We start from the raw sequence: 24,915 nt of genomic DNA, 5'->3' as shown, positions 1-24,915 counted from the left end.
TCAAATCTCCAATACTATTTTGATTTGTCCATGTCAACTAATGTCCTTTTAATGAATATAAAAATACAAAGATGTCTCCTAATGTTGTCTCACATGTGATATCCATATACATACGTGCATCTGTGGCATTACCAGCCCCCTCATTTTTAATAACTAGTGGGCCCGTTGGTCCATTGGACCACGTTTTCATTGGTCTTCAAGGCCTTGTAGCATTACCAGCTTGCCATACTGCTTGAGAATAAACTTGCCTTTTCACAAAGCCCAGATGAGCTTGGGTCAGGGTGGGGATTATAAGTTTGTCATTATCATTGCCAAAATCGCTATTATTTTTGTTGTTAATATTATTAGGATTCATTAATATAGACTTTGTTACAATGTTATATTTATTTTTGTTATTTATTTTGTAATTGTAGAAGGCCATGCTGTGGAAGGACCCATCAAGCTGCTCTATACACCTTAACATGGCATGCATTTAAAACATTGGAATTCTTCCAGGTTCTTTGTAGTTAATTAACCGAATCAACTCGGGCGCATCATGACGACCATTTTAGTGTATCACACTCCACATCAGAATGCTCCACCAGAACTCCACACAAAACATGCCCCCCCCCCCACACACACACACACACACACACACACACACACACACACACACACACACACACACACACACACACACACACACACACACACACACACACACACACACACACACACACACACACACCTCATAAATTTATAATTGATGATATTAATAATAATAATAAATTAATTAAAGGTTTATTTCAAATATACTTCCATCGTGGCCAAATGCCGAATTAAGGTAAACTTTACAATCATTAATTTTACAAATATAACATGAGAATCCAAAAAAAAATAAAAAAAAATAGAAGCAGGAGAGTAAAAATAACATTAAAACTAGATGGTATTCATAAAATACTTGCCCCATGCAGTCTTGAGAAGGACTTGGTGTGAGCAGGGGTGCAGAGAGTAGGGGAGGGGGAAAGGGCGAGGGGAGAGGGAAGGGGGAAGGGGAGAAGGGGAGGAGGGTGCACAGGCAGGGTAATGCTTCAGTCACATTTGGCTCGGCGGCCGTAGGGTCTACAAAATCTACGGCCACCAGCAATTATAGGGTGGCTGCAGTATTTCCACGGTCACACAATGTAGCAGTCACATATGTTTTTATTTTTTAGGTAGCCGCACGGGGTATTTAGAAATTGTGGAGACCGAAAACGTGGGGGTGCCGTACGGTATTTGATTTGATGTCGCACGGTGACCTTAGGGCGTCCCTGCGGCAGCCATAGAATTTTCAAGGCAGACGCAAGGTAGCCTCAAGGTGCCCTCAAGGCAACCGCAGGGGGGCCCTAAGACGAACGTGCGGCCATACGGACGGTAACGAGTGGGTATATATACCAGTTATTTTTCACATGTATATCATATCTCATATCTGTCATATAGATTGTGGACCAGGTTATATACAGATGGTGCTGGTTGTTCTGGCTTGGTCTTTTTCTTGGCACCTTTCCCCTTGTCCATAGTTGATCGCTTCTTTGGAGGCATGGTGATGTGTCTGGTCTGAGCTGTTGGTGAAATGTGATGATGTGTTTGGCAAACACCTATACTCCGATCTCTAGCGGTAGCGCACGGTGGACGCACGGTCGACGCAGACTGCCATGGAGGCCGTACGTAGGACGCACGACGGGCATAGGGGAACCGTGTGTCGACCCTGCGTTGCCCGCAGGTAGTCACACAGACCGCAAGGCCACCGTAGGGTGAACACAGGGACGCCTTAGGACTAGCCTATGGTGACCGTGGAAATAGTGCGGCCACCGTAATTTTTTGGGGGTTGGCAAAATTCATTTTTCATTGATAAGAGCCTACGGCAGCCGCACGAATAACACAAGCCCACCGTACGCCCTACGTACGGTCGACGTGGAACACATCTACGTCATGGCTACGGCTTGTCGAATTGCTACGGCCAACCTAGAAATGAAAAAAGTTATAACTCCGCGCTTAATTCCACGGAGACCCCTACGGCCTGTAAAAGATAGCCATACGGTGTGGGGCCACCCTGAGGCCACCTCAGAAACTCTGCGGCTGCCGCACGTTTCTGTCAATTCAGGGGGGGGGGGGGTACGGCCGCCGTATCCTAGCCGTAGAGCAAATGTGATTCATGCTTAACTACCATGGGGGAGATGGGGCATAATATTCATTGCGGGGCATAATATGGGCCTGTAATTATTCCTTCTATTTTTTTGTATCATATAATGATTGTTTGTCATGACGCTGGGGGCAGCTTTATTTTGTGTCTCCCTCCATGCCACTCGGGGTGATACCCTGGCATGCCACATTGACATGGACAGTGACACACTCCCTTGTAAAATAAACAACTGTGGGAACAATTTACATAATCACAATCACTGTAATTACGTAAAAGAGCACAGGAGGGTTCGACTATTTAACACATTTCATCCGGATGAAATGTGTTAAACAAATCTGCATGTAGGAATAAGTGAACAACACCACAATTTCCCTTAAATATGGCATGTGTTTCTGATGATGAAAATACGGAAGCCTCCATATAGGTTGTTCAAAAAAAAGTTGAAGGGGGCCTTACACTTAGTGTATTGCCCTGGGGCCCATTCTGACTCCGAGCAGCCCTGGGTGTGAGCCAACTTTTCTGGTGGCAAATTTGTAATTGCTTCTATCGACACTTCCTGAGGTCAATGCGTAAAAATTGTACTTTGAAAATTTTCGATGTCCACTCAATATGCACTTATGTACATGCATTCTTTCTATGTTATACACACGCGACAGATTTCTTAACCCCACTTTTCACTTCACAAGCACGGGCTAACAAAGCAAACGGGAAAATTGCATTTACATTCAAATAGATACATAGTGGGGCAACTTAGCTAAATATAGCATAACAATTGTGCATTTTGTGAGGAAAGCACCAAATTTGGCACACTAGTAGCTGAACATATTATGAACAGATTTGGATATTGGGCCATCTCAAATTCAGCCGCTGATGGCTGTGGCAGCCATTTTCTACTGCAATCAAAAATTTTGAGATGGCCCAATATCCAAATCTGTTCATAATATGATAGGCTACTAGTCTGCCAAATTTGGTGCTTTCCTCACAAAATGCACAATTGTTATGCTAAGTTTCCCCATTCGCAAGACAACAGAGATTAAAATTTAACACTCATTTGGGTCCACTCATTATGTGGATAAGATATGGTATTAGGTTGTTCTTGAATCTTGATTCAGTTAATTGTTTTGAGGTTCATACTTGGAAGCCAATATGAGATAATGTCTGCAGGTAGTAAATGATGAAGCTTGGAATTTGGCAGCAATCTCACAAAAGAATGGCAGAGTTGATAACGACTGCTCTTGAGAAGGGAAATCAATCCACGGACGTGTTTCTTGCTCATTGGCCAATATCGATGCAAATCGGAATCTCCCCAGTCGTAGAGCTGACCCATATGGGATTATATGCAAATATCATCTCTTGTGTGATTTTGTCATTATTGTGCGGAATATACATGCTGGAAGGTAAGCTGCCATTTATTTGACATTAATGTGCATATTTCGTGTGCAGACCTACACCTCAGATACATTGGTTTAAGGTCAGTGGTGAGCTGCCAAAGAACCGGCTCCTCATTAAGAATTTCAACAAGACACTGTCTGTGCAGAATGTGACGGAGGCAGACAGTGGAAAATACCAATGTCGTGCAAGCAATCCTTTGGGTGAAAAATGGCACACTATGGACGTCACTGTAGAAGGTGAGGTCAACCATCTCAGCTAAATATTGTGGAATTTAGTTGAATTCATTATTCATAGTGGAAATTATTTTTTTAATTGTGGAATTTATTTGTTCAATATATATGTATGTATGTATCATTAATAAGAATTTATATTTGCTCCAAACTTTTAAGTTCAACTGGGACTGCTTCTGGCTGATTCTCGAGGAATTCAGGGTACTTGTAAAGATCATGAGACTTATTATGGCCCCTCCCACAAAAAACCCACCCACTCCTCCCAGCCAAAATGATGGTTTTTTTTCATCTGTATTTTAAGGTGTATATAACCGAAGATGTGGGCTTGGAATATGTGATCATATAATATTCCTCAGACCACAGCTTATGTTGACCACAGCGTTCAACATACAACTGATTTATTCCATTCAGTTTGTTCCCACGGTGGAGACTTGATGATTAACGAATTACCAGAATCATTTGTCATTGGAGATGTTTCTTCTCTCCTCACCATTCATGAACCAAGAAGTTGAATGTTATCCCAAATATCAGATAATCCAGAGTCCCCATCATTCTGTTTGAATTTGGCACTCGGTTTGTGTTTTGAAGACTCAAGAACATGCTTTTTGACTCGAGTTGACAGGGTGAGGACCAGGTGCCATAGCTTAAGGGTAAAGAAGATGAGAGTTAGGGCAGTTTTAAGGCAGAGGCCTTTCAGTTGTAGAGTGGTTAATGCATGGAATGGTTTTCCAGTGGCAGTGGTTGTGGCAGTAGAGGGGATGAACAATTTTAAATGGGAATTTGATAGGTACCTGTAAGCATTTGAGATAGAGGGGTATGGAGATTATTGGCTTGTGTGTGGATGGTACGTATAGCGTGTGTGTGGACGAGTGAGTGGTGATACTGGGCCTAGTGCAACGCTGGCATAATGGGGCGAATTGCCTCCTCAATTAACCAAGTGTGTGTGTGTGTGTGTGTGTGTGTGTGTGTGTGTGTGTGTGTGTGTGTGTGTGTGTGTGTGTGTGTGTGTGTGTGTGTGTGTGTGTGTGTGTGTGTGTGTGTGTGTGTGTGTGTGTGTGTGTGTGCGTGCGCGTACGTGCATGCGTGCGTGCGAAAGAGAAAACAACTCTTATCTGGTGATATCCCATCAATGATATTCTCTTGGAGTAGTATGCTTGTGATGTAGTTAGCAATTGTATATACTTATGAACTTAAACAGAAAAAAAATGTTGGCTTGTCTTCGACTATCGTGAGTATCTCATTGGTACAACCTTTTCAAAAAAAAAATCAAACGTATTTATTGCCTATGATTCTAACATTATCAAAAGATGTTGGATAAATGATAGTCAAATGAAGGGATTATTCTTTTCTTTTAACAGCTGCTCCATACTGGCTTCCTCAATACCTTGAAAATCGACTTTATTCCCCTGGAGAAACTGCTCAGCTTGTATGCCGTGCCCAAGGTTCTCCAAAACCCCAAATCCACTGGTTCGTTAACGGAATACCAATTGAAGGTATGTCATATTCAGAATGAGATTTCAATGGTATTAACATAATCTGATATCCTCAACACTGATTTTCTACAACAGCGAAGCTCATTGAAGAGTAAGGTTAGATTGACAGTGTAGCAAAAGGTCAACAATTGGGCAAAACGAGCGAGGGATAAACAAACATTGGAGAGAATGTGTGAGAGTGAGAGGGAGAGAGAGGGAGAGAGGGAGAGACATGACTATTATATCCTTTTATTACAAAATTATAAAAGAAAATAAGTTTTTCAATCAATACCAGGACAAAATGAAAACAGTTACAAGCAATTATATTCAAGAAGAAACCATAAACAACAAGAGGTGAAGTTATTAAAGCAAGAAGACGTCGTGCAGAGCACGATACTTGCAAAATCCATAAAGCAAATTTGACCTCAAAAATAATTGTGGTTGAATTTAATGACCAAATATGCAACTCCTCTTCAAATTTCAAGTCAATCGGATTAAATTGAAAATCTTATAATTTTGGTCAATGTTGACCTTTTGGACGATGTTGACATCAACAATAATTTGAGGTTGGTGGTCGTATGGCAGCTTAGCTTGCGGGGTAGCTATCATTTCTTGAAGCGCGACTGTGTGGCTGATGCAGTGCCCCTCTTCCAGTACACACACTGGAACTGGTACTCATTTCGCCGACCTTGGAAGGATGATAGGCTGAGTCAACCCCCTAGTGTATCAATTCAGTGGCCAACGGGGCTTGAACTCAGAACCCTAGGATCCCAAGCCGCCACCCAAACGACTGAGCCAACACCAGGCTCAATTGGAGGTTGAATTCAGTGACCTGATATGCAAATATTCTTCAAATTTCAAGTCAATGGGATGAAAATTGAGGATTTCAGAAATGTTGACCTTGGGCCTATGTTGACCTTTTGGTCCATGTCGACCTCAAAAATACTTGGATGGTTTAATTCAGTGACCTGAAATATCTATATCCTCTTCAAAAATTTTTTGTATACCTTGTCGAGGCTCGTATGAGAGCTAACACACAACACACAGCAAGGGGGGCATGAGACAAGAGGGGCGGGAGTGGGTAGGACAGAGCAGTGGGGAACAGAGACATGAGATCTGTGGAAGGGAGAGGGATGAGGCGGGGAACACGGGGTATACAAGATGGATACAGGGACTTTCAGGAAGGAAAGCAGAGAATTTGAAGGACGTTGGTTTGGAGTTGATTAACAGGGGTAGAAAAGGTAGAGGATTTGGATGGGGGATGATGAGAGGTGGTGGTGAACAGATGTTTTGAAGGCCTGGAGGGAAAATGGGATTGAACAGAATGAGGGAGTTTATTCCAAAGGCAGGAAAAAGGCGGAATGAAAGAGTGAAGGTGAGCTGTGATTCATGATTTTGGTAGTTTTACCAGAAGGGGGTTGTTGGCGGACCTTGAGCGCCCTGGGAAATGTGGTTGGGACAAATCGGAGAGAGAGCAAGGGGGGGGGAGGCTGGAGAGGAGACGATAGAAGACAGAAAGACCACCGACCTGCCTGCGGTGAGAGAGTGAGAGGGTCAAAGACTCAGCCTCATTGCGGGAGATGCCAATGATCCGAAATGTCTTGGTTTCCACAGCGTGAAGCCAAGAAAGGTGGGAGACAGGAGCACCAGCCCAGAGGGGAGAGCAATACTGTGTAAGGCTGCAGACAAAAGCTTTATATGTGGTCAGGAGCTCAGGTGGGCCGAGGAAGGACTTTGTATGATGGAGGATTCCCAGTTGGCAGCTGGCTTTGGAGCCAGGTTGGAAATGTGGCTTTCCCAGGAAAGATCATGGCAGATAGTGAGACCCAGAAGCTTGAAAGAAAGAACTTCTTCCAGAGGATTGTTGAGAAAGTGGATGGGAGTGTTTTCCAAACGGTCCTTTCGGAGAGACATAGTGAGAGTGTGAGATTTGTCCGGATTGAAAGACATGTTCCACATGTTGGACCAGTTTGTGATTTTACCTAGATCAGCAGTGAGTGAAGAAGCTGCTGCTTGCCGGTCTGAGGGATGGCAGATGGTACTGCAGAGGGTGGAGCTATCAGCAAAGTGATAAAGAGGATTTTCCAGAGAGTCGGAGGGATCATTGATGAAAACCAGAAAAAGAACAGGGCCCAGACGCTGCCTTGAGAACTCCAGCCTGGACAGGAAGAGGGGGTGAAAGAACTCCATTTAGGGCCACACGGTGACTGCGGAAGGAGAGGAAGTCTGCGAGCCATGAGTGGAGATGGCCTTGGATACCATGGGAAAAGAGTTTGGTGAGCAGGGCAGGGTGCCAGACTGTGTCAAAAGCACGTGATATGTCGAGGGATATGGCTCTGATTTCATACCCGGCATTGAGGACCTCCATCCATTGTTGGGAGAGCAGAAGCAGCATATAATATCCAGGGTAGAGTGACTTGGTCTGAAACCAAATTGATGATCGGAAATCAAGCCATTGGAGAAGAGGAAGGATTTAATGTCTGAAGCGATGATTAATTCCCTAACCTTGCTGATGATTGGGAGAAGGCTGATTGCTCCAGTTGCAGGGATCTACTTTTGCACCTTTTTATCCAGGGCAGTAATATTTGCTGATTTCCAAGCAGATGGCAGATGACCATGAGCAATTGAGAGGGTGAATAGAACAGAGAGAGGGTGAGCAAGTGCAGTGGAGTAGATTTTTAGGACACGTGGGCTGATGCCGTCTGGACCGGTTGCAGAATGTGAGTTGAGGTTTGACAGCAAGCTCTCCACCTTGTCAGGAGAAAAGGAGACAAAGTCCAGGAACAGCTGAGTGTGACTGATGAAGGTGGATACAGAAAGCGATGGGTTTGGGACACAGGATTCTGATGCAAACACTGAGTTTCGGCATTCAGCCTTTTCATGTGCGGTATCAGCAGTGCGGCCATTTGAGGTAAGGGAGGGGATTGAGGGGGAACATCCACCAGAAGCAGATTTGATTGGATGCCACCAGGATTTGGAGGAGGGAGAGAGGTTTGAGAGTTCAGACTTGACTTTGAAAAGATGTTGTTTTCTGGCTCTCCTGAGGGTAGACACACACTTCTTGCGAGCTTTATGGAAGGAACTGAGATTACACTCAGTTGAGTTTGCTTTCCATGAGGCAAAGGCAAGTTGTTTCAGGACAACTGCCTCGCCACAAGCTTTAGTGAACCAAGGGCAGGAGGAAGGGTAGGACAACTGAAGACGAGAGTAGATAAATCTGCATGAGGGAGAGCAAGTTTCTTTGAAAAATTCCCAGGATGAGTTGATTTTGGAGAAAGTAGCGATGGGAGACGGTCTAGAAGTTTGATGGCTGCTTAGAGACCCTGCCAGTCGGCTTGCGTGAAATGTCGGACTCAACGGTGCTGAGGTGGTTCTCTGATGACAGTCAGAGTGATGTCCACTTTGACAAGCATGTGGTCAGAAGAACCGATTGGAGCGGAGGAAGAACAGCAGATATTTTCTGGGAAATTTGTCAAAATCAGATCCAGAAGAGATAGAGTACCATTGGTTGAGATCTGGGTTGGGAAATTGACCGATTTAGTCAGTCACAATGAGTCGCAGAAAGCTTGCTGAAGTACCATGACAGGTGATTGAGGTACCCACACCAAGCCAACTGGCATGATGACAATTGAAGTCGCCACATATGAGGAAGAGAGAGTTTGGATGAGAAGATAGAAGTTGGTCCATCTTTTCGGATAGTGAGGTGTAGATGGAGTCATCACTGTTGGGTGGATGGTACAGTACACATATTAACACGAGGTGGGAGTGGAGGGAAGCTGTAGCCAGAGGTATTCCTGGGAGTGTGGGGGAGTGAGGGCAGTGCATGGAGAGTGAGGAATCGAGTCTTTGATGAAGAGAGCAACTCCTCCACCAGGACGAGGCTCAGATCTGTCATACTGGAGGAGGAAGTAACCATGGAGAGATACTTGCAAGTCAGACACGTCTTGGGGGAGGAAAGTTTCTGTTAGGAAAATTATATCTGGTTTTTCAGTGGCAACCTGTATGGAAAGATCTGTAACGTTTGAGCGAAGGCCCCGGATATTTTAGGTCCACCCTGTTAATGAACAAGGGAGGAGGGGCGGAGTAAGGGTAGGGGGTAGGACAAGGGACGAGGGGGGAGGAGTAAGGAAAGTTGTTGAAATGGTGTGGGGGATTGCAGAATAGCTCGGGGAGGGGCCGGATGAGGAGGAGAAAAGGCTCTGTGGTGCTGGTAATCCGGCAGATAAGTGAAATATTTGGGGGAATTGTGCCTTTGATGATACAAGCATGAACTTTGGCACACTGTTATATCATGCCCTAAGGAAGATATTTAGCTCTTGGGCCATCACAGAATGGTCCTGTGGCCAAAATGGCGGCCATTGTCCAAAATGGCTGCCACCGGTTGTTATTTTACCAGTAGTTCAGGTTCTAGATCAGCTAGGATATTGATTCTGGTGGCTTATCGTACATTTTCAAGGATGAGGAATGCAGTGGTACTATTTATAACATGCCAGCAACTACGAAACTACATATATCTAGCATTCAGGGAATTAAATAATAGTAAAACCAGCAAATATTAGCGGAGTTATGCACATTTTCCAGAATTTCAGAATCAGCCCATGAGTTGTGTGCTGACCTCATAATTATGTTTATGTGTATTCATATATTTTGCTGCATATTCACACAGAACATCATAATAACGTCTCAATGATAATCTATGTTGTTAGTACAGCTTTTGTGTACTTGTGTACACCTAGTAACAACGCCTAATCTGCATGTATATCTTTGTGCTTTCAGTTGACCTGGACTGTGACTGTGGTGGCAGCCAACATATTTTCCTAGAGATTTCAGCTTATGTTAGAGTGGTGGTGGTATAACTAGTACATACTGTTCTCATATTATAACTAGTAGATACTGTTCTAAGGTAGCATGGTGCATAGGGACAATGGCCAAACTATACAATGTGGTGGACCCTGATGAGCTTAGCTCATCAGGTAAACAGTGCCTGATCACAGACTGGAAAAAATGTGTTCTGTGTCAGGAAGACACAGATGAGATGCTGAATGTCCATATAATTTAGCATGTAGCACAGATTTGGCAGGATACAAGACCATAGCTGAGCATCTTGTAGCATTCGACAAGATCAGTTGCCTGCCAAGAACACTAAAACTGTCACAACTGGATGAGGGTCAGGGCATCGAGGCAGCATTCTGGGTTCACAAAGCCAAATAGCATGACTCCTGCAGACTGCAGTATAACAAATCCAAACTTCAGACTGAAAAGAGGAAAACACACCACGATGATGACCCAGAAACCCACATGTTCACCCGTCAGAGCATTGAACGTGAAACTCATTCAGCAGAGACATGCTTCTTCTGTGGCAAATCTGCAGCAAGAGGTGCTTTGCGTACTGCATCAACATTCGAACTTGACATTCGTGTGAGGCAGTGTGCCTTCAAACTACAGGCAATCAGCCGTTCACCCAGAAAGGTAGAGACATTGAAGGACATCTCCAACACAAGCAGCACTTATTCAGCACACAAAGAGGGCTGCCTACCAAGCTGGTCACTGCTGGGGACAGATGATGGTTGCAGTCCCGGAACTCTCATCCCCAGGTGACTGGGGGTGGAAGAAGAAGGACACAGGTTGATGGGAAGTTCACTGGACCACACTGCCAGAAGCGACCCAGGCCTGTCGATAACTCATATGCTGTGGATGCAAATAGGGGTGCAGAGGACAGTGCAAATGTGTGATGGCAGCACTTCAGTGCACTGCCCTCTGCCACTGTGGTGGACTGTGTTCTCGAAACTAACATTACATTTCATTGAAAACCTGTAATATTACCATGGAAGGCCTTACCTGGTTAATAATGGAAGGACTGTCGTAGACTTGCCCTCACCACTAACATGTCAAACAACAATGGGACATGCACTATTGATTTGCAAGATACAGCATAATCTCATGAACTGTGTGCTCATATAAATAAACTACCAAATATTATAAAGGAAACATTGCGAAGACTGCATTGTACTCTCATGAATATGTCACAGTTTCAAAACATGGACATGTATAACTCCGCCAATACTAAATGCATATATAATTTTACTATTATTTATTTCCCTGAAAGCTAGATATACTGTATGTAGTTAGGTAGTTAGAGTAGTTAAAGCATGTTGTAAATAGTACCACTGCATTCCGCATCCTTGAAAATGTACGATTAGCCACCAGAATCAATATTCTCGGTAGTCTAGAACCTGAGCTACTGGTAAAATAACAACCGGTGGTGGTCATTTTGGAAAATGGCCGCCATTTTGGCCACAGGATAAACCTGCGATGGCCCTATAGCTAAATATATTCTTAGGGTATGCTCTAACAGTGTGCCAAAGCTCATGCTTGTATCATCAAAGGCACAATCCATTCCCATATCTGCCAGACTATGGGGGCGAGAGAGGGCAAGAGAGGGGCAGAAGGCAGTTGAGGATTTGAGGAGGTGGAGTGATGAGATGTTGGTGCAAGGGCAGGGGAAGGAGGCAGCTTTGTGGATGAGAGGTGGGGGGGAAACTTTGAGAAGGGTGAATGAGGGGGTGAATGGTGGGAGAAGGGTGAATGGTGGGAGAAGGGTGAGTGGGGAGAGTTGAGGGAGAAAGGTGGGGGGGAAGTTTTTGAGAAAGGTGAGAGGGAGGCTTGGAGGGAGAACAGTGTGATGGTTGCTTTGAGAGGGAGGAGTGAGAGGGGTGAGTTGGCACTGAAGTTGGAAAAAAAGAATGGTTGATGGAAAGTGAACATTCATTGCAAACTGGGGTTTTAATTTTTTTTTTGGTCAGAAATGCGTTGAAAGACATTTCTTGATGGATGCAATAAAGGCAAATTAAGAGAATGGAGAGAAGAAACGCTGTAACAGTTGGATTTTTTAGACAAGGTATGAGAGAAAGGTCGAATTGAGAGCAGTCTGTTGGAATAGAAGAAGAGTTGTGAATTTTGATACATAATGAGAACCACACGTGTGAAAGAGGAAGATGAAGCATTATACAAGATCGTTTTTATTATTATTATTATTATTATTATTATTATTATTATTATTATTGTTTGAGAGAGTTTTCATCAGATTAGGTAATGGAAATGTTGTAGAAAAGATCGTGAGGTGAATAGTGAATTTGTATTGATAAATGCAGAGGGTGGAAACAGATCATGTGGTTACGGGAGACGCATGTGGTGATAGACCGGCAGCCCAGAGACATTTGGTTAGACGAACTAGGTACCAATATCTGACTATGGGAGTGTGTAGGGGGTCACTTGAAAGGAACGGAAATGGGAGTGTGCCAGGTACCACCCGCTGCCTGTAGACCTGGGGGACCCCCCAAGGGGCCAAAAAATGGGTGCTACATAGATGAGTGAGGTACCACTTAAATCCACCACCATGGTGTGCTCACTGCCACGCCTATATCAACAACACAAACGGCAGACATTTTTCCCACTGCAAAAGGCCCGCCAGACCCCCCACCAGATTATTGCTACAATAATGTGAATTTTTTAGTGATTTATAAACTGATCATTTGTTATTATCTTGCCAAAACGAAGTTTTTGCAAGATCTGTTACTTGGTAAGTTTTTTTTGTTTGTTTGTCTGTAATCATTGGATTTTTCACCTTTATATCACTTTGTAAAGCACAATTCTCATCGGAAACTCTTGTGGGTACACATATCGTAGTATTATTACAATACCCTTCAGCACACATAAAGGTCAAGGTCAAGGTCAAAGGTCAAGGTCACTTTGCGGTAAATCATGGAGGTTACCGAAACCCTTATTTTTTGAGTAATTTTAATCGAATCATCTCCAAACTTTATGGGAATGTAGTATATGGTCTGGCGCTCAGCTGATTAGTTTTTGGTGGCGATTGACCTTGAACTTCATGGTTAGCGCCTAAGGTCGAAATATTTTGCCCCCAAGGTCAAATTTTGAAATCTTAGATACCATATCGTCTAATACCTCAAATTGAACACCTCAATGAGTGCTTTCTAGATATGTCAAGCTTGAGACATTATGACGTCATTTGGTGACGTTATGAGGCAAACACATATTTTTCATGGTTACTCTAGAACGATTCTCATCGGAATCTCTCGTAGGCAGATATTCCTCAAGGAGTCGCTCCTGGTGGATAGCAGCTCTGCTCACCTCAGTGTGACCTTAAATAAGTCACACGTGGTCACCTTTTGGCAAGATACGGGTCACCCTGCGAGCGACATTGGTTTATTTATGTTTGTTAGGTTTACTTCCCTGAACCAAACTAGTAATTATTGAGTGGATGGGATGTGTACAGTATGGAACGTTTGGTTTTTTTGAAGCTCTGAGGGATTTTCTATACTTGTAAGTTACACAAGATTGTCTGCAATTTCTTAGCATAAAGTTATAATCTGTTTGGCCTATGTAACATATTTCATCTATTAAAGAACAACCTAATTTTGTACATCAAATCTAAACAAGCTAATTCAAAATAGTAGAACTGAAATCTAAGAATATTTGTCACTTACTTTATGTTAACACTATAATTTATTGCAGATTGTTACATGTACTACTCAAGATACCTGTACCACATGATGATCTGATAGGCCACTGTTGTTCATATCTGCAGCAGAAAATCATTACCTTTGCAAGTCACTAAAAAATTAACATTATTGTAGCAATTATCTTCTTGATCTGTGATAAAAGGTAACTAAATATTGCAAATGTTCCACAATTCATACTTACCATTTTAAACACGAGACTGAATGTAATGAATCAAACATACAGAACAAGTATCTTCAAACTATTTGCTGACCATGCCACAGACAAAACATTCTATAATGGCACAAATTGAGCCTGACAATAAACAACATTTTTGATTTTAATATTTTAAGCATACACTCACTGCATCACTTCTGACATTGCAATTATGTCCATACTCTAGGATGTCTGATACGGCTTTCCGTAGTTTTTCTTAAAGGCAGGAGATGGCTCTGTAGGCTTATCAAATTAAAGTCCCTAGTTAAGATACCGCACTATCAAATAACATAATATTCGAGCTTAAATTGTACTTAGGCCTATAATAGCAGAGTTTATTGCATAGATTCCACAGTGCTTTTAAAATCTATGCAGTTGTTGATACTTGATCCTAACCACATCATGTCACTCACGGGACCTCTCTGCTGGCCATGTGCTCTGGCCATTGACACAGGGCATTGGTTTTAACCTAAATTATCAACTGAGCACTAATAACTGAATCATGCATGATATCCCTGCATTATAATGGCAAACTATATTATGTAGCAAAGTAAAACAACTTACCCCAAACAGCCGTAAACAGTGATTCTTGACTGCACAAACTTCCATCCAATCCAGTGTTGATATATTGTTTGGCTGCAGCTAAAGAGAGCTTGTCACCAAATTCAGCCAAATGGCCAAATATATGGAAAGCCAAATAGGACACTCCAACTGTTTATACCTACTGATTTATGCCTCTTGTCTCTCTTTTCTCATTGAAATGGGTTGTTGTGGAAATGGCCAATGCAGTGGTTAATTTTTTGACATGAGTCACTTTGTATTCATTAGCCGAAGGTTGTGGTTGATCATATAAACCTGGTTTAGCTGATATCTTTAATATCTAGACGAGCCTACTTGGGCCCAAGGGCTTATTAGGGGGGTCTGGTAGGGCCAAGGCAATGGATAATTATTCTGGCATGGGTCATTTTGTATTCCCTCAGCTGTGATTGATCATCTAAACCTGGTTTTAGCTGGTACCTTTAATATCTAGGCTAGCCTAGATGGGCCCAAGGGCCCATTGTGAGGGGGGTCTCGTAGGCCCAAGGCAGCAGATAATTGTTCTGTCATAGGTCATTTTATATTTCCCAAGGTATGATAGATCATTTAAACTTGGTTTCAGCTGGTACCTACAATATCTAGTCTCGCCTAGTTGGACCGCAGTGTCTAGAGGGGTCCATTTTTGGGGTGTCTGGTACCGGTAGTGCAGCGGACTATTTGGCTGGCGTAACCCATTTTGTACTCTACGAACTCAACTTGTTCATTTGGCATTATTTTTGAGTGATACCTCGCTCGTCTATGCTAGCCCAATTTATTAGGCCCTTTGTGGGGGGTCTGGCGGGCCTTTTGCAGTGGGAAAAATATCTGCTGTTTGTGTTGTTGATATAGGGGTGGCAGTGAGCACACCATGGTGGTGAATTTACGTGGTACCTCACTCATCAATGTAGCACCCTTGTTTTGGCCCCTTGGGGAGTCCCCCAGGTCTACACACAGCGGGTGGTACCCGGCAGACTTCCCTTTCCGTTCATTTCAGGTGACCCCCTGCACACTCCCATAGTCAGATATTGGTACTTAGTTCGTCTAACCAAATGTCTCTGGGCTGCTGGTCTACTATGGGAGGTGGATTGTCAAAAGGGAATTCATTTATTTTAAATAAGGATTGCATAACATTTGGAAAAGGGAAGCTTGAAGTAAAATTGTGGAGGTGTATGGTGAATTTGGAACTGTAAACGCAGAGTAAAGCTGCTGGGTCGATGAAAAGTATCAGGAAGAGGGAAGAAAGAGACATGTGGTTTCAGGAAGTGTATCGTAAGGAAGGATAGATACAAGGGGAATTTTTTTGTGATGTATTTTTGAAGAATCGGTTAGATTCGGGAATGGAAGGTTGGAGGAAGAAATCGTGAAGGAAATGGCGAGAGTGGGTCATCTCAAGTAGAATAAAGATGGTGTGCCGGCAGAAGGAGGAAGATGAAGAATATGAAGAAGAAGAAGAAGAAGAAGAAGAAGAAGAAGAAGAATTCTAAGGAAGAGGAAGAAGAAGTTTTGGGGCTCGTGGGTATGCAAGAAGAAAGGTTTTTGGGGGGGTGGAAGGGGGGGATTTAAGACGAGAAACAAGAGTGTTTAGTTGAGAAGGAATAGATGGGGGGCATTGGGAAAGTGGGGAAAATAGCAATTGAAGGTAATAGGGAGAGAATACAAATAAAAACGATTGTACACCAAGAGGGGAAGGATGGGTAGGCCTCAAGGCAAAAATGGACATTTTTGTGCCGATGGACATTGAAAAGCCGTTACACCGGGTAAAAAAATCAGGCAATTGTCCGGCAACATTCATACATGAAAATATAAATAAATGAACAAAAAAATGAAAATAAATAAATGAACAAAAAAATGAAAATAAATAAATGAAAAATCAAATGCAGGTAAACGACCTAAGACAATGGGAAAACACAGTTTGTATGCTTACACAAATGTAAGCACACCCCGCTCGTATGTATATATCTATATATATTTTTTCTTCTTAGACTTATTTGGAGTTGTACCAGAAACCACACACACACACACACACACACACACACACACACACACACACACACACACACACACACACACACACACACACACACACACACACACACACACACACACACACACACACACACACACACACACATACACATACACACAAAACATAACACAACTGCTATCTTGACATCATAGAATTAAACACAACCGCTGACATTGGCATAAGCGACATAACTTACCCTGACCCTCTGGGTACCGGTGACACCCTCATTGTGACATTTTTCTTCTTTCCACAGTCAGTGTGGCATTTAATCAGAACCACCTGCTGCCCACCAAAATTGATGCCAACCCACAGAGTTTGGCCTTGATTTATCCTCTAAATGCGGAGCGTCAACAGGAGAAGCAGCACATACAATTCTTATATTGTTTTATGTGACAGTACCAGGGTCAGAATCTAACTGCTGACCCCCCAATGTCAGAGACGACACTCTAAGCATTATGCCACCAAGTTTGATTTTACTTACACTATTGGTCGAGGATGTCTTTTCCTTGGCATTTTACATTTTGAGATCAACTGTTGTTCTAAGTGATCCTGATTTTTATTGTTGTAGTTAGCTAAGGAAATATATTTTCCCTAACAGGTATTTTCTAAATGAATTTTTAAAATCTATTTAGTCGTGTGTTATTTTCCTTTGATGCTTGTATTGCAAAGCAACAATAGCTGGGTAGCAAACTCGCTTTTGAGCTCTTTTGACTGGGTTTGATTCTCATCCCATCTTTAACTTCTGGATTGGTGCTTACCAGGCAAGGCATTGTATGAATGAGGATTTGAATATTACATTTTTGGTTGTCCTCAGGAGAACACGTAAAGCCAGTTTTCCAAACTCTGAGCATTTCCTTGTGGATGTTAAACATCCCATGCTACCCTTCAAAAGGTGTAGGCCATTGTGTGCCACCACACTGGCCAAATTCAAAACTCCTACCATCATCTTTCCATGAACATCAGGCCTGACTTCCAGTATGTGAAAAGTTGTACAAATCAGACATAACTGTATTAGTCCAAATGCTGACTAATGGGACATGTTGTAAAGTGATGATATGAATGATTTTGGACCCATATTAACAACATTATAATGGTTCATGCTGCAATAATTGCCTCCAACAGCATAAGATCAGCTATTTATGTACATAAATTGATGTTTGATAAATGTTAAGGTGAAGTTGAAGGAGTGGTGAAAGTGATTTATCTCTTAAAGTCAAGAGTTTGAATCGGTCCTCGAACAGTTCCCACCATTAACCGCAATATCATCAAAAGATTTGTGAGCTGCTGTGTGTTAGTACATTTGCAAATTGGTAGAATATTTGACTCTCCCACCTTTTCTTTCAATCTCCTGTTTAAGTCTCATATATTCCTTTCTCTCTCTTCCCAACCTTCTTCCCCCTTCTATCTTTCCACTGTTGTCATACTTTTCCACTTTGCTTTATTCTCTTTATTTCATTTTCTCAACTTAATGTTTCTTAGTTTACCTCGCCCCACCCCTCACTCGTGCATAATTCATAGCTGGATGCCAATGCAAACGATCTACTACATCTAATGATTTACCACTCTTAAATCAAAAAAACCAAGTTTTTCTTTGGGCAATTATTGGTATGCAAATCAATACAGGCTTCATTTCCCCTTGTGTGCAGATGCTCCACCAGAACCTGGACGCCAGATACATGGTGACACGATCATTCTGCGTAACCTGAAGTTTGGCAGCAGTGCTGTGTACCAGTGTGAAGCAACCAACAAACATGGCACTATTCTGGAGAATGCCTATGTGAAGGCCCTGTGTAAGAACCACAAGATCTCCCATGCTCTGAAGCACAACTTATTTATGTTTGTTTGTTTGCATGTTTATTTATTAATATCCACAAAAAGTTATATATGGGAATTATCATCAATGAATGCTGAATTGACTGGGATTTAATTACTAATTCTGGCCGCTGTTTACACCATTACTGAGGCATGGCTCGCACTAATGCAATGTTTTTTTTTTTATCGTATACAAACAAAGTCGAGGCTCATGGATGAGGTAGAAAACAGAAAAGAGCAGCACGTAACAAAAATAAAAGAACAGTAGAAAGTGGAGGGGAGGTAGTACAGCAGAGTAGAGGGACAAAATTGAGGAAGAATTTGAGGAATACTTTACATGGGAATGAATGGGAACAATTGGAGGACGCAGGGATGAACAAGCCACAAACTCAATCACAGAAGTTGAAGTACAAACTTCGGAGTAAGCAGAAATTGAACGAAGATGGTAAGGCAGTGGGGGGAAGACCTGGTAACCTGGAAACATGGAAAGAGATAGGCTTGCAGAGGGTTAATGGAGACAGAAAAGATCATAGTTGTGGATGGGGGATAACATGATAAGGCAGTCAACAGCCAACTTGAAGCCGTGGAATGAAGAATGAGATTGAAAAAAACTGAGAAAGTTGGTTCCACAGGTGGGATAAAAGAAGAATGAATGAGTGAAGGTGAGCAGTGACTGGATTTGGGGAGTTTCACTAGAATGGGGTTATTGGCAGACTGAGCACACCCTGCAAAAACCTGGGTGGGAGGCACAGAGCAGGGAAAGGGCAGAGGGTATAAGACCAAAACGGATGTGGTAGAAGACAGAGAGACCATTGACCTGTCTGTGATGTGACCGTGGTCGGCCCAGAGACTCAGCTTAATCGTGGGAGAGTCCAATGATTTTGAAGGCCTTAGTTCCCATGGCATGAAGCTGAGTAAGGTGTGAGACAGGGGTGCCGGCCGAGATGGGAGTGCACTAATCAATGAAGCTGTGGATGAAAGCCTTGTTGGTGAATAAAAAGTTCAGGTCTGCCAAAGAAGGACTTTGCACGACAGGGGCCGCTCAGTGGTGAGTGGCTTTGGAAGCCAACTTAGAAGTGTGATTGCCCTGACAGATCATATCTGATAACGAGGCCCAAAACTTCGTGCGACTGAACTTCTTCAAGGGGATTGTTAAGAAAATAGATGAGATGGTGCTGCTACACATAAGGGCGATAATTTGTAGTCTGTTCATGGTGTCATAGATAATTCACCCGTTTTTCATCAATTTTTTTCCATCAAGCACACTTATTGATGAAACAGCTTTCCTGTGAGACACAAATCTGATGGTTTATATTTTAGGCTGGAATCAAATTCAAACCTTACTTCTCAGAAAATGAACTACCCTTCTGATGCTCAGCATGACAGTGCAGAAGAGTATCCAAAACCCCAAAGCAGCACCCAAAGCAAATCCCAAAAACCAAAGCAGCTCAAGAAAAAAAACATGCAAGGTGGAAATGATCGTAAAAATATTCCATGAGTCAGGAAAGATGAGCCAAAAAGAAGTGGAACACCCAATAATATGGGATGGCAGGCGTTACTTTGGGGGAGAGGGGGAATAAGGGTGGCTGTCTTGAACTATTTCTGCAGGACATCCTCTCAGAAATAATAGCCACTCAACAGCAAGATACCCAAGCATGGGAAGTTGATGCTGGCTGTGCCGCAGATCACCTGAGGTAGGTGGAAAATTGCCAGTGTCCAACGCAACAGGGAAAGTCATTTAATGAAACTACCCACAAATATGTGAATTGACGTTATTTTATTCAACACAGAATTTTCTCCGTCTTGTTCCCTCAGGCCAAATCATGTACAGATTTTAAAACAGTGACTCAGTGACAATTGTTTTTATCCCTAAAGTAGGCCATAGAAGCGATTAAGAGGTTTGCAGACAAATTGGATTAATTGGCATGGTGGAAGGGAGTCACAATGCTTCCAAGCTAAATGTCCTTATTACCCTTTCCAGAGGAGAAGGTATTGCATTTGGGTCCGTTTGTCTGTTTGTCTGTCTGTCTGTCTGTCTGTCTGTCTGTCTGTCTGTTTGTTTGTTTGTTTGTTAGTTTATCTGCACCAACAAAGGTGGACAGAGGTTATGTTTCCACCCCTGTCGTCTGCAAGCAGGATGTCTCAAAATGTTTCTGACGGATTCAGAAAAAACTTGGTGGACTGGTTGGGTGTGTGACAAGGAGTAATTGATCGTTTTTGGTGAAGATCCGAATCAGAATCAGGATGCGAGATTTTTTTAATTTCTGAAGTAATTCTTCACCATTGAGAGATAGGGCCAAAAACGATATATATATATATATATATATATATATATATATATATATATATATATATATATATATATATATATATATATATATATATATATATTTGTGGCAAAAAGTTACTGTGCACCATAACAAATTACACAAAATGAAACTGACATGTACCCTAACAATATAATAGTCAGCCAACAGCATATGCCTTATGCCTGGTGTTGGCTTAATGGTTAGGGTGGTGGGCTTGGGATCCTATGATCCTGAGTTCAAACCCCACTCGGCTGTTGAATTAATACCAGGTGGGGTTAACTATGCCTGTTATCATTCTGAGGTCGGAAAAATGAGTGTCAGCTTGATGGTGTCAGAGTGGATTGTGTCCGTTCAGGATTGCGTCCAATAGCCAAGGAGACTACTGAGGCAGCACTAACACTCTGCACAGAGTATGGTCCCAATGGATGGAACATATGCCTTGACATGTTCCCCAGTTTACCCGTGAATATCCGGAACTTGCACTGTGCATACTGTCGACCACACACAAATTGCTTTGCACGAAGTACTGAGTCACGTGACGTGCTGCATGTGGTTCTGAGCAAATTGCAATGCAGCACAATTCAGAAAACCATCCCAGCTGTGAGAAACATTTTTTATCGATGTCTAAACGTCGTAAACGTGATACCACGCCTTTCCGAAAATTAACTTCTACATGCTATTGGCATGCTTGAGACAGGAATGTAACAAAACGTTGTGGCTAGGTATTTTGGTGTTCATCAGAACACCATACAGTCATTCTGAAGACGTTATCAACAAAGTGGCAAAATCAGAGACCGTCCACGTTCTGGGCGACCATGTGTGACGCCATTTCAGCAGGATAACAATATCCAATATCCGGTGGGTGCAGCTTAGGAATCAGCTCCAGGCAGCAAGTTTGAAAGCTCACAGCATCCCTGGCTTACGATCAATCAGTGTCAGAACTGTCAGGAATCGGTTACGCGAGCAAAACATCCAACGACGATGACCAGCAGTACATCCAATTTTGTTGCCCCATCATCAACAAGCACGCAAGACTTGGTGTGGATAAGTCTGAGGTTCAGGCAACAAGGTCAGGCTGCTGTCCTCTTTACGAATCAGTTGAGGTTCTAGCTTGACAGGAGTGATGGACGTTACCTGGAGGGTAGAATGAGATTGAAGAGGGTGTGGAAGGTGGTTCTCCAGGCAAGAAAAAAGAGGAACAAATGAGTGGAGTTAAGCAGTACTTCTGGATTTTGGCAGTTTCACTAGGAGGAGTTTGCTTTTGGATCGCATGCATCTTGCAGTTACCTGAGGGGGTGGTGGGGACAAGCACTTTGCGGGCAGAGGATGCATGACCAGGAAATATGTGGAATAAGACAGAGAGACCATCGGCCTGTTAGCAATGGTGAAGTGATGGGCCCAGAGGCTCAGCTTTATCATGAGAGATTCCAATGATCTTGAAAGCCTTGGTTTCGATGGTGTCAAGCTGAGCAAGGTGTGAGAGAGTGGAGCCAGCGCAGAGGGGAGAGCAGTACTTCGTCAAGCTGCAGATGAAAACCTTGTAGGTGAACAGGTGCTCTGGTGTGTCACGAAAGGATTTTGCATGACGGAGTATGCCAAGGTGTCTAGCTTTGGAGGCCAACTTTGAAATGTGGCTTTCCCAAGAGAAATCATGGCTGAGAGTGAGACTCAAGAGTTTGAGTGACTGATCCTCTTTGAGAGGATTGTTGAGAAAGTATATGGGAGGGTTTGCGGTACGGTCCATTTGAAGAGAGATAGTGAGTGTGTGGGATTTCTCAGGGTTAAAAGCCATATTCCATGTGTTTTGCCAGTTTGTGATTTTGTTTAACGTCTGAAGAGAGGGAAGAGGCTGCTGCCTGTCTGTCTGAAAGAAGAGGGATGTCATGGCAGAGGGTGGAGTCATCAGCAAAGAGTTCGAGGATTTTCCAGAAGGTGAAAGAGATCATTGATGAAAATTAGGAATAGGATTGGGCCGAGAACACTGACTTCGGGCACTCCAGCCTTGACAGGAAGAGGAAAAGAAAGGATTCCTTTGATAGCCACACACTGGCTATGAGAGTGGAGGATGTCAATCATCCAAGAGTGGAGTTGGCCTAAGATTCCATCGGCAGACAGTTTGGAGAGCAGGGCAGGATGCCAGACTGTATTGATAGATCGAGATATATCCAGAGAGACAGTCCTTGTGTGATATTGATGGCCTCCAACCATTGTTGGGAGAGTAGAAGCAGCATGTCCAAGGTAGAGTGACCTGGTCTGAATCCGAATTGATGTTTTGAGATGAGGCTGTTGTTGAAAAGGAATGATTTTATGTCAACTGCATTGATGGATTCCATGACCTTGCTGATGATTGGAAGTAAGCTTATTGGTCTGTAGTTAAGTGGATACATTTATAGAGGTAAAATAATGTCATTCATATTACCCTTTCCACATTGGCAACATTTTCATCAGATTATATAGTTGTGTTGTGCCTAATCCTAGGAACACCCTTTACACTTTCTTATGCAGGTTTAGACTCATTGGCTGACATTTTGATTGTTACATAAGAAGAGACATCTCCAACCAAAGTAATAATCATGTCAGTTGGATTCTCTGTAATACCTTACCTTGCCACATATTTAAACATTGTATCTATTTTTTTATTTCTTAGCTGATGATGTATTTCTAAGCTGAAATGAAAATTAATTTAGGAATTTGGACACTAAAAATTACGTAAAAAGAGGGTTAAGTTTTGATATGCAACAAAAGGTTTTCCTCTTGCAATGTTGTGTGTGTGTGTGTGTGTGTGTGTGTGTGTGTGTGTGTGTGTGTGTGTGTGTGTGTGTGTGTGTGTGTGTGTGTGTGTGTGTGTCAGGTCAGGTCAGGTCAGGTCAGGTATGGGAGCATGTGCCAGAACAGCACGTCGCTGCGTCCACTTTCCGCCGGTACTCCAGGGGCCTCCGTCTGGCCATCCCCCAGGCAGATGCCAGGCCCATCCCCATCTCCTTGAGATGATGGTCAACCTGTTGCAACCATGAGGCACGTGGTCGACCCACTGGCCTCCTCCACTCATGACACTCGCTGAGAGAATCTGGTGAGCAGGATCAGCGTCAGGAAAACGAGCCACATGTCCAGCACAGCCGCAACTGACGCTCACGGACTATGCAGGTAACAAATCTCATCCGAGTCTCTCTCAGCAACCGCTCGTTGGACACAAAATCCGACCAGCGATAGCCAAGGATTCTCCGAAAGAGACCTGGTACCAAAGGAATTAAGTCTCCGTCTCAGATCCTTGGTCAGAGTCCAAGTCTCGCACCCATAGAGCAAGACTGGAAGTACCAAGGACCTGAAGACTCGGACTTTCGTCCTCCCGCACAGGTACCGGCAGCGCCACACCCCATGATCCAGTGAATCCATGACTCCCCAGGCCTGACCCAGACGTCTATTGACCTCTGACTCGCAGCCAGCAGAGACATGAATATCACTGCCAAGGTAAGTGAATCTCTCCACGACCTCAACATCCTCACCACAAACAGACACAGACAGGACAGCAGCATCCAAGATGTCACCGAAAGCCTGGATCTTAGTTTTGACCCAAGAAACCCGTAATCCCAACGGCTCCGACTCCTCATTCAGCACATCGAGGGCCCCCAAGAGGATGTCTAAAGTCTCCGAAAAGATGACTGCATCATCTGCAAAGTCAAGGTCCGAGATCTTGACATTCCCAAATGACGCACCGCAACTTGATCTCTCCGACATCCTCCCTAGAATCCAGTCCATACAAATGCTGAAAAGTGTGGGGGCCAGTAAACATCCCTGACGAACTCCAGAAACAACTGGAAATAAGTCAGAGATGGTACCACCACACTTCACAGCACTCTCAGTACCAGAGTAGAGTTCAGACATCAGATCAATCAGTTTTGGTGGCACCCCACGAAGACCAAGAATCCTCCAGAGGACATCCTGATTCACTGAATCGAACGCTTTACAGAGATCAACATAGGCTGCAAGCAGCCCCTGCCGAAACTCTCGTCTGCGTTCGGTGAGGACACGAAGTGCAAGGATACGGTCAATCGTTGACCTCTTTGGTGTAAAGCATGACTGCTCTGGACGCTGGTGCTCAAGCAGATGGTGGCGAACCCTATCGAGAATTATCCGAGCAAAGACCTTGCCCGGCACTGAGAGCAGCGTCACCCCTCGGTAGTTGTTGCAGTCTTGGCGATCA

The 24,915-nt window shown here is 43.3% G+C and overlaps 1 protein-coding gene across 10 annotated transcripts in view; it reads left to right on the top strand.

Moving 5' to 3' along the window:
* Positions 1 to 24,915, top strand: part of LOC147032529 (neuronal cell adhesion molecule-like) — a 486,552-nt gene that overhangs the window by 384,870 nt on the left and 76,767 nt on the right. For all 10 annotated transcript variants that reach the window (XM_085870245.1, XM_085870240.1, XM_085870241.1 and 7 more), the window contains 3 exons: positions 3,605 to 3,789; positions 5,142 to 5,276; positions 18,240 to 18,383. In XM_085870245.1, the coding sequence (XP_085726371.1) occupies positions 3,605 to 3,789; positions 5,142 to 5,276; positions 18,240 to 18,383 (464 nt within the window). The remainder of the gene's footprint in view (positions 1 to 3,604; positions 3,790 to 5,141; positions 5,277 to 18,239; positions 18,384 to 24,915) is intronic.

Source organism: Eptatretus burgeri, chromosome 2 (assembly GCF_056783735.1).
Source record: "Eptatretus burgeri isolate ZD-2024b chromosome 2, Ebu_testis_v1, whole genome shotgun sequence".
Taxonomy (NCBI): Eukaryota; Metazoa; Chordata; class Myxini; order Myxiniformes; family Myxinidae; genus Eptatretus; species Eptatretus burgeri.
This window is presented reverse-complemented; position numbering and strand designations above follow the sequence as displayed.